The sequence below is a fragment of the Stomoxys calcitrans genome, chromosome 5 (assembly GCF_963082655.1).
Source record: "Stomoxys calcitrans chromosome 5, idStoCalc2.1, whole genome shotgun sequence".
Lineage (NCBI taxonomy): Eukaryota > Metazoa > Arthropoda > Insecta > Diptera > Muscidae > Stomoxys > Stomoxys calcitrans.
In genome coordinates, this window is record NC_081556.1 from 60207774 (window position 1) to 60222429 (window position 14656).

Genomic DNA, 14656 nt, shown 5'->3' on the forward strand with positions numbered 1-14656 from the left:
CTATATAGATAAAGCTGCCATAAAGACCGCTCTTCCAATTTAGGGTCTTTATCCCATAAAAAGCGGACTATGGATATGTTAGTTGAGTTTTAATAAAACATATGGTGGTGTGTATCCAAATTTCGGCACGGCCGAACTTAAAACGTTTTTGCTTGCTTCTTTCGGCAACGTGTCTGTAATTTCAGGTTCAGATTAAAGCTGGCAAAATATCGATGGCACTATCGATACTATCGATATTTTACTTGTTGACTGAATATCGACTGATATTTTTCCTATCGATACCATTGGCGAAGTTAATTTTGTTTGCAAAATTAAACAAAAAACAAGCGATCCAACACTTAATGTATCCTTTAAGATACATTGCACCAATAGAGGCTGCAATTTTCATCAGTTTAGGCTAAAATTTTGTGCAATGATTTCTCTCATGATTTCCAACTGACTTTATTAAATTTGGTTTTATTCGGTTTATTAATTTTGCCCAGGAACAGCGGCAAACTTTTCACATATTAATGAGTGCAGTCCGATCCAAGTTTAAATTCAATAATAAGGGACCTCCTTTTTATAGACAATGTTTTACCCAATGAAAACAAAACGTGAGAAGGCCTTTTTAATTTTAACTAATTTTGTCTGAAAAACATCAGTTGGGCCTACCAAAGGTGTCCATGTCGTAAGAATTATTCATAAATGTTTTTCTTATATCTTAGCATTTATTACTCAGAAAGGTCGTTCCCGTGTTAAGCTGTGGCTGTAGTATCCTTGAATTGTGTGAGAGAATATGGGCTTGTTTACATAAACAACGATGCAAATTGGGTACTGCCATTTTTTCATAGCATTTCCCAATTGCTAGTCTTGTTAAATGGGTGGTCATAGGGACACCTTCATATTGACAGCTTGTCCTCAATTGCGGCAAGGTTTATACGCTCGTTTAAAATGTTATTCAAAACATTTCGTCCAACTTTGGCCATATATTTCTCCGCACCTTTGCCGTATCACCACCAAACAGCAACACCTCAAGGCAACAGTTTGACTCAATCGTGGTACACCTGTCCTCGAAGGACACAAAATCTCTCCATTCCTGGCACATAGGAGGCCAGTTAAGGGCAAGGAGCATAAAAACATTGAGAAGTTTTGTGTAAATATCTGGATTTTTGTTTTTTTTGGTCCATCTTCCCCAGCGTGTATAACAAAGAATAAACTTCTAAGAAAACTTACAAGCCAAGTTCCAACGAAAGTTCAGGGTGAAATGAAGCGAGAGTGTAAAAAAGTATACGATAATAAACAATCAACACTTGTTGTCAGGCGAAACAACAACCTTCAGTCACTACGTCCTGGTCCTCCTGCGGCAGGGTGTATCCACTCACATGACGACTGCCCAAAAATAAGGTAAACGAACGAACGAACGGACGGACGGACGTTGGTCTCATGAAAGGAGAGTTTCCATAACAGCAAAAAAAAAAAAAAGATGGTAAGAAACAAAGGTGCAAAATATTTACTCACTAAGAAGAGCTTTTCTTACAACATGTCGATGTTGAGTGGGAGAATAATAGACTCAGCAGAGGACGCCGAATGGAGTAATAGCTGCATAATGTATTTGTTTTTTGTTTATTTCAAGTACACCGTGAACAAATTACTTGGCAAATAATAGCAAAAGTGTCATAACGAAAACGAAACAAACTGTTATTGTGCTCACAAAAAGCCCACCTTTCTTCGTTGGTCTCTCCAGACAGGATAATGATAAGCATACATTCAGCAATAGACAAAACGACTCCATTGCCTAACCACGATTCCTTCAGTGCAAATACATACATGGATGCCTTAGCTCAAGGAGATATTTAAATCTGCAACACTGTCAACAAACCGGGTTCTGAGGACGATGACAACGACTTTACAATGCCTCTAGTAATGGCAAAGCAATGAGTTCAGCGCAATTCAAATTTATCCACGTCACAATGCGAGGCGTATATATTCGTGTGCAGCTAGCCAAGGAGCAATCCAGAAGAAATCCTAAGCCATCAGGTTGAATATCCTCCATGATACTTGCAAGGATTTAACATCTCTCTGTGCCTTATTCCTCATTCGCTGTTTCTCGTAATGAAACACACAAAACACAAGTGGGTGTGTATGTGTGTATTTTCCTAATGGTAATGTATTGTGCAGCCGGAATAATAACAAATGCAGCTGCATTTATCTCTAGAATGTTAACCTTTCAAATGTTGCATTCATGCTTGGCGCGGAACCCATCCATCCCCCCAACCAGCCCCTAATGCAAATAATGAAACAAAAATGAATGAATGACAACAGTTTGAGAGGACAACTGTATAATAAACCAAGAATATAATCGAAATGCATAACATACCTACAATGGGATATCTGCTTTTGTCTTCATTTGCCTTTACGCCCCAGATTTAACCCAGTTATTCTTTTGATTTTACAATCTGAGCTATTTGGCCATATTGGGAAATAATAGCAGAGGTACATCGAAATCTCGACTAGTGTAAGGCGAAAAGTTATTTCGGCTTAAAGCACCTTTAGGTTTGTTTTTACAAGTTATTCGGTAAAAAGAAAAAGTTCCAGTCTCTATATTCCGATATATGCCATCTTCCAACTTAATCTGTGAAAGGTTTCAGCTCAATATCTGTATTGTTAAAGACTGTAGCATGATTTCAACAGACAAACTGATGGACAGACTTGGCTAGATCTTCTTAGATTTTTACGACGATCAAATATATATGTACTTTATAGACTCGGAAATGGATATTTCGCAATATCCTATCAGCGCAATAAAAAGCTAGTAAAAACTTTCCTCTCTTGCTCTAATCCAACTGATTAACCAATGTAAATAACAACAAACACAAAACAACGTTTGATTCTGCCAGTGCCTGTTTTGTGTATTGGCAGTGATAACTGCACTACAATCGTCGTGCGTTTAGTTTTGTCGGCTTGTTTGCATTATGGAGCAAGGGATATATATTCTTGATCGTCATGTCATTTTAAGTCGATCTAGCCATGTCCGTTCGTCTGTCTGTCGAAAGCACGCTAACTTCGAAGGAGTTAAGCTAGCCGCTTGAAATTTGAACAAATACTTTTTACTAGTTTAGGTGGGTTGGGATTGTAAATGGGTCCAATCGCTGCCATATAAACCGATCTTGGGTCTATAGGGCGCAATTCTTGTCCGATTTGTCTGAAATTTTGCACGTGGTGTTTTCGTATCACTTCCAACAACTGCGCTAAGTATGGTTTAAATCGGTCCATGTTTTGATATAGCAGCCGTATGAACCGATCTTGGGTCTTGACTTCTTGAGCCTCAAAAGGGCGCAAATATCGTCCGATTTGACTGAAATTTTGCACGTAGTGTTTAGGTATCTCTTCCAACTACTGTGTTAGGTATGGCGCAAATCGGTACATAATCTGATATAGCTGCCATATAAAACGATCTGGGATCTTGACTTCTTTAGCCTCTGGAGGGCGCAATTCTCATACGATTTGAAAGAAATTTTGTACAACGGCTTCTCTCACGACCTTCAACATACGTCTCTAATATGGTCTGAATCGATCAATAGCTTGATACAGCTCCCATATAAACCGATCTCCAGATTTTGCTTCTTGAGCCCCTACAAGACGCAATTCCTATCCGAATAAACTGATATATTATACAATAGCATATTCTTATTCAATATTCCTTGTTTGCCTAAAAAGAGATACTGTGCATAGAACTCGACAAATGCGATCCATGGTGGAGCGTATATAAGATTTGGCCCGGTCGAACTTAGCACGCTCTTATTTGATTATGTTCACATCGGGATTTGAACCCAGGCATTTGGCGTCATAGGCGGACATGCTAACCACAAAGCTGTGCACTTAAAATTTACAAAATGACAAAAACATTCGAACAACTGAATTTACGTTTGAAACCATCACAGATTCTTCTTCTGATTATGCAGGTCGTTTTAGATACAAATAGGTACCATATCTCCCACATAAATATATCCGATTTGACCTCATGAGCCCGTTGAAGGTAAAGCTTCAATTTAAACTAATGTTATTCCTTGTACCCCCTTAGGATTTGGTGTTTAAAGAACGATTATAGCCTCCATATAAACCGGTATCCTGATTATACTTCTCGAGGTCCTAGAACCCCATTTAGAATGAAATTTGCTATGTAAAACAAACTTATGGCCTCTTAAACTGAGCTGTATATGGTCTATATAGGTCTCTATAATAGATAATTAGTATACACCTTCTAGTGATGGGCACATAACTATACTATTTTTTTTTTGCGACAAGCTTGAACAACATTTGCTTCGAGTGCCAATGGTATAAAAATTTATAAATCCAATTTTCCCCTTCTGTGTGAGACCACAGGAATTTTTAATGGTTATTCAGCTGAATTCAAATGGAAAACAAATACTTGCGAACACTTTAAACGATGCGATGAAGTTAAGTACTGATGCATTATTTTAATGCTACCTGAAGGAGTTCCTTTTTGGCACTTGACTTGTGTTACTTCTTCCCCATGCCGCCGCCATTTAAAACAGTGATCCCATGACGCAGCACTGAAGTTTTCTTTTTATTCTGAGGGAATACATACATACATTAAATGCAGCTGGGGCGTCGCATGCTGTGTTCGATCCTTGTCTTTCTTTTTTGTATGTCGATTTAATGTATTTAAGCGAACCATACAACAGCAAAGAAATCTCTACTCACACATGCTCTCCAACAAAAGAGGTTCTTTGCAAAAGTGGAATCGGTTTGTGTGAATCGCCTTGTACGTCTGTATGGCCAACATACATAGATTTATTCAGACTGCGATTGTTCGAAATCCTTTGAAAGCTCGGTATTGTGCTGCAGCATTGCGGCGTGGGCGGAAATCAACCCCACATTAATATTAAAGACTTTTGCACAAATACATCCTATACCAAGCCACGCAAATAAACATTTTTAGAACGTCTAAAATAAAGCAAGTGGAAATGCATTTCATACGATCACATCCATGGCATGCATATTCAAATCTAATAACAGATGAAGACCATATTCCTTGGATTTACACAGAAACAAACATGCGAGCGCGCAGGTCTTTTATTTAATTGTTGCTCCTAGATTTGTGGTAAAGAGCTCATAAAAGAGACCTTTGCTTTCAAATGGGAAAAAGGAGGGTGTTAAGCCAATAGGCCTCGGAATTGGATTGGATTGCGTCTCAGACCCCATAAAGTACATGTATTCTTGATCGTCATGACATTCTAAGTCGATCTAGCTATGTCCGTCCGTCCGTTTGTCGAAAGCACGCTAACTTTCGAAGGAGTAATTCTACTCTGTTCATTCGACCCCACTCAGAAATGGCCAGCAAATTGCGCTGATCGATATGTATTTCAGAAGGGGGATTTTTGGGGTGGCATTTTTGAAAATAAAGGAAAGGACGATGTAATTCTAGTCCAACCTCAATAAAATTTTGTATGATATGCTTGAATTAAAGTTTAACAATGGTTGGAAAATTTAATTAAAATTGGATTACGTAACTCTTATACATCTTTGTATATTGTATAAAAAGTCCAATTTCGGCCTTTCGTCACCATTAGAAAGGGGATATCATCATTCTAATTGTAACACGTCGAAATGGCGATCAGTGAACATCCCCATATTGATATTCTGAGTGGATCTAGGTATGTCTCTTCCTCCGTCTGTGTACATAAATTACAGTCGAGAATCGAATTAAGGCATCTCTTTAAAATTATGCGCAGATTCTTCATATTGAGGGCCATTATGGCGCAGAGGTTAGAATGTCCACATATGACGCCGAACGCCTGGTTTTTCGGGAGGGTTGGTATTCCCATAATAGACGCCCTGCTAGCCGAGTTGGTAGCGTGCTAGGATTGCCAGAGCGGGGGTCGTGGGTTGGATTCCAACCAGAGGACTTGGTCCGTCGCTAATGTGTTGCCACAATGGACTTCAAATTGCCTAAGTGAGTCTCTAAAGGACTGTCACCGTTTTCTAACCTAACTAACCTAACATAACCCATCGCCTCACAACAACAGGCGGCATTTGCGAGCCATTAAGCCATTTGAAACTTTTTCCTAAATCAGAATCGATTAGCGACCTGCCGTTCCAACGCGGCACAAAAAAGGATGTCTCTCTTCATTAAGCCTAGAAACTCTAACTAGCCTGCATTCGATGATATAAGAGAAGTATCCTACGTTAATTAATGGAATGCTAATGGGAAAAATAAGCCCTAGATTTTTATCCGACTTAGTTAAAATTGGGTACGAGATGTTAATCCGAGCTCGGATGATGTTATTAAGCATAGAATGCTTAACTATCATTGTTTTCAATATTTATATTCGCTTCAAAGCTTGTGACAAAGACAAAGTACCGGAACCCTTTTGTGACGGATAAAGTTTCACTACCCATTATTTCAATTCAAACGGTTTGTGCTGTACTACTAATTTCTGTAGCTAAATACAACTGGCTATGGGAATTAAAGGAGCCAGGTATTGCATCAAGTCATCATCCAAAAATCGAGCAAAGAATGTTACAAAAAACTGCAGAACATTGGTAACTAACATCAGTTGTAAATTGAAGTGGCTGCATTAGCATATGTTACCTGAAACATTTGCATCTCAAGTGTTTTGGTAGAGAGGATTCGCATACTCTTTAAGCTATAAGGATATTTTTATGCTTGGTGCAATATAAGCTTTCATTTAAGGATTTTATGTGAAGATTGTGACAATTGCCTTTGCTTCACCCATACATATGAAGTAGAAAGAAGACCATGGCGACCCGTGCATACCATGTAGGAAAAGCAGATTTTTCTTTTGAAACCCAGCAAAAAATTGCTGATGCAATTTCAATAGATTTCATTGGATATCTGGATGGCAAATTTAAAATTTTCTTTTCATCCTAGTAGTGTAGTGCTGGTTGGTTAGTTGAAGGCTATTGAAAATTGTTCGTGTATGACGCCTCTACAGGTTGATGATTGGCGCCAGAGATACTGTTAAGAACCTGAGATTCACAAAAGCAGTTTTTGAAATTTAAATTGTTAGCAAGTAACCCGTTTCTACAGCGCAATTTAAGGAGCAGTTAACAAAGATTTTAATGATTATATTTAAATGCTCCGAAGAACAGAAAGCTAAGAAACGAAAACTATATAGAGTTTCCTCAGTAATGGTTAAATCGAACTCATTTGCTTTACAAGAAGGTTTTTGCTGGGACTTTTCGACAATACTCTCCTATAGAAATCAGCTCCGAGGAGATAGCCTTGCAATGGTCTTTGCTTAATTGCTATGATGTTAGCAATTTACCTTCACACAAGACACAATGTTTTCTCTTCCTCTTAGCTATGTGGGAAAGTAAAGGGTGATTGTTTAAGCGTAGTATTTTTTAAATAATAAAACACTCAAATTTATAACACATACCCAAAATTTTTATTGAAATCGATAAATTGGTATTTGTCATTTACCTGAGGCACTGATTTAAATGGTCAATTCGTAAAGCCCAATTTTGCACCACTGCCGTTGATGGTAAAGTTTCTTCCACGGTCGTTAGTGGAGAAAAATGGACCGATGATGTCAATAGCCAACAAACCTCACCAAACAATGGTTTTTTGAGAAGCACAGGTAACGCTTGTATGGCATGTAGCTCTTCTTAACCCCAGATTCGATAATTTGGGTTGTTTACATATCAATTGAGCCATAAATGAGCCTAATCGAATTCTATCAAGTTGTTGTCATAGAGCAAGAATTGTGGGAATAAATTTCAACGTACAGCGGTCAAAAAAAGTATTCATCATTAGCAAAATTGATAATAAATTCACTTATTTTGGGTAATTGAAGAAAATTTAAAGTAAACAAATAATGCAGTTTTATGCAATAGTTTATTTTTCGTAATATGTTTTAAAATAAATTCAAAAAATAAATTTAATTAGCGCAAAAAATGCAATTTTATATAATAACACCAAAAACAGAACAAAAAAAGTATTCATCATTGATGTGCTATCATCAAAGTCAAATTCAAATATTATTTGGGAATCCCCCTTTTCTGTTTTATTTAGTAAAGAAGGCTTTGCCCTTGACAGCAAATATTTAATTTAATTGAAAATATAGTTTTTGTCAAAATGGTCGAAAGCAAAACGAGGTTTCTGATGAGGTAAAAGTTTTGATAATAAAACACCACAGGAATGGTTTAACTCAAAAAACTATCAGTGAAATATTAAATAGACCACGATCTACTATACAATCCATCATCAGAAAGTGGACAGAAACGAAAACTGTTGACAATAAACCAAGATCTGGTCGACCAAAAGCACTTTCAGTTGGAGATGTGCGTTGGCTAGTGCGGCAAGTTCAGAAAACTCCGAAGACAAATGCGACCATTCTTCGTAAAAACCCTATGGAATATTTAGGGAAGGAAGTTACTACACAAACAATTCGAAATACACTCAAAAGGCATAGTTACAGAGGAAGAACTGCACGTAAGAAGCCCTTTATAAATAAAATAAACCGAGTGAAAAGGCTAAACTTGGCAAAAATGTATGTAAAACAGCCCGAATCATTTTGGAAAACAGTAATTTTTGCAGACGAGAGCAAGTTTAATCTTTTTGGGTGCGATGGAAAGGTCATAGTGTACAGAAAACCAAATACAGAGCTTGAAGAACGAAACACAGTTGCTACTGTAAAACATGGTGGAGGTGGTTTAATGGTTTGGGGATGTATGGCGGCTTCAGGAGCGGGAAATCTTGAAATTATTAATGGAGTAATGGATCATAAGTATTACATTGACATTTTAAAGGGGAATTTAAAAGATAGTGCTGTAAAACTTGGGCTTGGTAATAACTTGCAATATTATCAAGATAATGACCCCAAACATTCTGCTTTAAATACCAAGATGTGGATGCTGTATAACTGCCCCAAAGTCATTAAAACTCCTCCTCAAAGTCCCGACTTGAACCCAATTGAACATCTTTGGGAACATCTCGAACGCAAATTGAGAACGCGCAATTTTTCGAGCAAGAGTCAAATGCAACAGGTGATAATGGAGGAATGGACTAATATAGACCAAAATATAACCGCTAAATTAGTCCAATCGATGTCAAACCGTTTAAAAGAAGTTATAAGACGCGGTGGTCGTATTAATTTAATTAGTATTAATTTTTTTAAATTATGTTATTTATTTTTTTGTTTTTTTGCAATGATGAATACTTTTTTTGTTTAATTTTTTGTGTTCAGCTGTAAAATGGCCCTTTTTGTTCCAATAAATACTATTTTTTTCTTTAAAAACAATGAAATTGTGTACATATATATCACACAAGCACTACTGCATCATTAGTTTAATATGTTTTTATTCCAATTGTCTTTTGTAGACTTATTAAAAAAAAAACATTGAATGATGAATACTTTTTTTGACCGCTGTATATCAGTTATGAAATGGCAGAGTGTACGTAACACTTTTCACTTTAAGGCTGGTACTACGTTTTATTTAGGGAAAATTTTTCGAAAATAGTTCTTTCGGCGGTTTAATAAGGTTACCGCGCTTGATTTGTTTTTGGGTTTCTTTGGCCAAATTTTTGGAATTTACATATAAACATTAATATGGCACTAATTAATTTATCATCTGCTTACGTGCATGTGAACACACAAATGTGAGTGTGTGCACCGAACTCAAATTCATATATGTAGTTTTAATTTCATCCAAAACCAACCCCTTCGAAATTAATAAATAATGAGACACAAAACTATTTAAAAAGAAACAAATGCAGCTTTTATTTGTAAAAATAATTAGGTTTTGTAGTCTTTTCACTGGTATAATGTTAATAAGCACAACTTGCCAAAAGCCTTTGAAAGCATCTTCCCCTGCAAACATTTTCCATCCCTGGAGTCACTGAAACGTGACGTGTAGACGTTAAGTTTCAACGCGGGGATAACTGTTTTTTTTTTTTGTCACAAAAGTTACTTCAGTCGAGAGAAACTGTTCCCCACCTGAGAAATTTTTTTGGCGTTACTTAAGAGATACTTCACAAAGTATCTTTGTAGTAACTCAAGGAAGGAATCACAAACGCTCCTATTAAGAGTGCCGCAAACGAGACGCCAAGTATTGAAAAAAAGACGATTCAAAAGATTTACTTTTTTTGTTTGTTTCTCTTTCGAGACGAGCTCAAAGATCGGAGATGCAAATGGAAAAGGAAAGCCAAAGGTAGCAACACACACCAACCACAATGGGACGCGTTTCGTCTTTGGTTAGACGACTTCTCAACCATATTAGGTGTGATGGCCGTGCGTTGGTACGTTGTATTTGAATCGTATTAATAGCGAAAACGCATCCATGATACAATTACCACATTAACCAAGCTCGACAACCCTGCTTATTAGCTGTACTTTTCCCAATGCATGTATTTTTGTGTAATGACAGATATTCTTTCTGTGACAAATTCCGTACTACACATGATTTTGTTCATCTGTTGGAAGTTGTATTGATAGCTTCGAACGCTAAGACAACGGCAATGGCTGTTGCTCCGTGTGCCCGAATCCCGGGCGGGCTCTGTCGAAAAATTAAAAAAAAATTAACTATTTTTCTTGATTTTTTTTATAACTATTGATTAGGAATATAAACTAAATAAATAGTATATTTTTTTATTTTTCTTCTTGCTGATACATCTTGTTTTGCAATGAACCCAACTCTTTCATTATTTCATGATTTGTGAAATCAGGTGGCTCTGAAAATGGATTGAAAATATTTTACAAGTGCAAATTAGGAAGTTGTCAAAAATTTTACGTTGTTATACATTTTAAAATTGTATACGACCCAAAGACATTATCTAAAGAAATTAATATTTAGGTAGAGACAGGATTTGTAAAATTTATATTAAAAATAAATAAAAACTTACCTTTACTGCACTCCATTGTGTTATAAATGGAGAAAAGACAACAACAGCTTCCCGTTTTTTTTAACTCTTATTGCTTTAAACGACATTGTACAATTTCTGCTTAGTTTTAAATAAATTTTTTCTTTTGTTTTACTTAAATTAATTATTAAAAACCTTTAACACTTATCGCAGCACAAATTTTTGAGCCAATAACTTTGACAATGCTTTGGACAATGTCACGTGCGCTGCAAGCAAAACAAACAACCACATAGGTAAAAAAATCGAAAAACAGAATTAAAAAAAAACTATCTTCCGAATGCCTGTTCAGAAGATAAAAATGGGATTGCTCGTGTATTTTGTTTTTGTAAAACACAAACAATCGTTTTATACCCACCATAGGATGGGGGTATACTAATTTCGTCATTCTGTTTGTAACTCCTCGAAATATTCGTCTAAGACTGCATAGAGTATATATATTCATGATCGCCATGACATTTTAAGTCGAACCAGCCATGTCCGTCCGTCGGTCTGTCGAAAGCACGCTAACTTTCGAAGGAGTAAAGCTAGACGCTTGAAATTTTGCACAAATACTTCTTATATCGGTCCACATTTTGATATAGCTGTCATATAAACCGATTTATCCGATTTGGCTGAAATTTTGCATGAGGTGTTTTGTTATGACTTTCAAAAACTGTGCTAAGAATAGTTCAAATCGGTCTATAACCTGATATAGCTGCGATATAAACCGATCTGGGGTCTTGTCTTCTTGAGCTTCTATAGGGAGCAATTCCTATCCGATTTGGCTGAAATATCGCATGACGTGTTTTGTTATGACTTCCAACAACTGTGCTAAGAATAGTTAAAATTGGTCCATAACCTGATACAGTTGCCCTATAAACCGATCTGGGGTTTTGACTTCTTTTTTTTTTTTTGAGGTGTATTTATTTATATTTATACTTACAAATACTTTCTTATTTATGCATCCACAAATACTGACCCGAGTAAGTGCATGTGGGCAAGATCACTAACACTAACAAACACTTAGTTACAATTAGAAGTTTTGCGATCGCGTTCATTTCGCGTAAGAAAAACGATTTGTTGGACTGCGACTGTGGTTGTGCTCTTTTTGGGCGTCGTGAAATGTAAATTTTCTCTACATGAGAATACAAGTTACAGCGAAACGAACACTTTTCATCAATATTTTCATATTTTTTATATGAAGTTTGACAGCGAAAACCGAATATACTACCAACCTTTACGGATGACGTTTGGACACTATTGTCAGACAGTGCTTCCATTCCAAAAAAACGTAACTCGTAAAAAAATCACACTTTAGTTCTCTTTAACAGTTTGATTTCAGAATTCTCTTGTATTTTTTCCCAATCATTTATAACCTTTCCTTTCATTACCATTTCGAAGCTGAGGGATCTTTACTGATTGAAGAAAATTGTTTAATTGTTTGCTTTTTCTTGAAATGAAGATGCCTACACATGCCCATGTGGTGTGTTTGCTCTAACATATTCATTGGTGTTCAATGAATACGAACATTTTTTCCTAATTAATTGTATATCGTACCAGGGGAAGTTGTTATTATGAATTGTTAGCTTTTTGTTCACCGTTTTTTTCTTTTCCTCCTATTTCAGCCCCTCCTTCATCAATTGAAATAAAGGGTTACGAGAACAATGCGAAAGTGGAAGTTAGAGAAAACCAGGATCTATCCTTGAAGTGTGTGGTGTCGAACGCCAAGCCTGCTGCACAAATTGTTTGGTATCGAGGAAATGTCGAGTACAAACCAGGTAAGTGTGGTTCATAATTTCTTGTGGCAGATCTTTCAGCATGTACGAGTTTGTGAACGTATTATCGTCGTCTATTCGTTCTAGCAGACATTTAGTTATGGATTTCAATGAAATTATTACTCTTGTATACTGCAATTTTGAAAGCCTATGACAGTTAGGTAAGGTAGTCTACAATCAGATTCACTTGCACTGTTCTGTACATTGCGATAACACAGGAACGAAGATGGAAAGAATGAAAGAAAGCATTGTCCAATTCTGATGATCCAGAGCATTGGGATTCACAAGTGGAATTGTTCCATTTGCCAGTGTGGGCGTGTACATAACATCCCAGCACAATTTTTGCTTCCAAACATGAGGTTATCAAAGAAAATCAAATCTTTTCTGTTTGTTCATTTATTTGTTTATTATTCTATTTATTTATTAGTGTAAATCAGAAAAAACACACTTTGAGTTTTATAAAACAGATATAACAATTAAGGTGCGATGCATAAACATTTTGTTCACTTTGCGATTTTCCAGTCAAATATAACGCAATCACACTATTATGCTTTAACTCCATCACGAACAACTTTCTTTTTAAATATACTCCGGATACACTATTTTTGCTGACTTGTAAAGGTGCTATTTCAAGTCGTTAAAGGGCTGCACAAGTCGAATTGAATGATACGTGATTGCTGTCACAGCGTGTCATTGTCCTGTTAAGGTATGCAGTAAAATTAAAAAACAGACGCACGCCACCACTACCACTCTACACCGGAACTTTGGTACCAGTTATTAAAACTTTGTGCATTTGTTTGCAATGCCAAGAAGGAGGACAGCTAGACCCATAATTAAGTCTACCAATCGGCTTAGAATCACTTCCTGATTCGATTAAGTTATGTCCTTCTGCCCATGTATTATTGTAATCTAGGCAAAGGTTGCATTTGTTGTCCTATTTTTATACCCACCACCGAAGGATGGGGTATATTCATTTTGTCATTCCGTTTGCAACACATCGAAATATTCATTTCTGACCCTATAAAGTATTTATATTCTTGATCAGCGTAAAAATCTAAGACGATCTAGACATGTCCGTCTGTCTGCTGAGATCAGGCTACAGTCTTTAAAAATAGAGATTGAGCTGAAACTTAGCACAGACTCTTTTTTGGTTAAGTTCGAAGATGGACCACATCGGACTATATCTTGATATAGCCTCCATATAGACCGATCTGCCGATTTAGGTTCTTAGGCCCATAAAAGCCACATTTATTATCCGATTTTGCTGAAATTTGGGACAGTGAGTTGTGTTAGGCCCTTCGACATCCTTAGTCATTTTGGCTCAGATCGGTCCAGATTTGGATATAGCTACCATATAGACCGATCTCTCGATTTAGGTTTTGCGGCCATAAAAGGCGCATTTTTTGTCCGATATCGCTGAAATGTGAGACAGTGAGTTGTCTTAACCCCTCGACGTCTTTCTTGAAATTGGCCCTGATCGGTTCAGATTTGGATATAGCTGCCATATAGACCGATCTCTCGGTTTTAGGGTTTGGGGCCATAAAAGGCGCATTTGTTGTCCGATTTCGCCCAATTTTGGGACAGTGCGTTGTGTTAGGCTCTTCGAAATTTTTCTGCAACTTGGACCAAACCGGTCCAGATTTGGATATAGCTGCCATGTAGACCGATATTTCGATTTAAGTTCTTGACCCCATAAAAAGCGCATTTACAATCTGATTTCACTGAAATTTGACACAGTTACGTATATTATGCTTTTCAAAATCGGTGTCGTATATGGTTCAGATCGGTTTATTTTTAGATATAGCTACTAAAAAGACCAATATTTTGTTATAGATAACTGAAAGATGACTTATTAGTATTTGGTCCAAATCGAAACATATTTCGATATCACTGCTTTGGCACATAAGGTATGCAATTTTCACCGGATTTTGATGAAAGGTGGTTTACTTATATACCCGAGGTGGTGGGTATCCAAAGTTCGGACCGACCGAACTTAACACCTTTTTACTTGTTT

General features: G+C 36.7%; 1 protein-coding gene across 3 annotated transcripts in view; it reads left to right on the forward strand.

Moving 5' to 3' along the window:
- LOC106088805 (nephrin) overlaps positions 1-14656 on the forward strand; it is a 645485-nt gene that overhangs the window by 180969 nt on the left and 449860 nt on the right. For all 3 annotated transcript variants that reach the window (XM_059368456.1, XM_059368454.1, XM_059368455.1), the window contains exon 3: positions 12493-12645. In XM_059368456.1, the coding sequence (XP_059224439.1) occupies positions 12493-12645 (153 nt within the window). The remainder of the gene's footprint in view (positions 1-12492; positions 12646-14656) is intronic.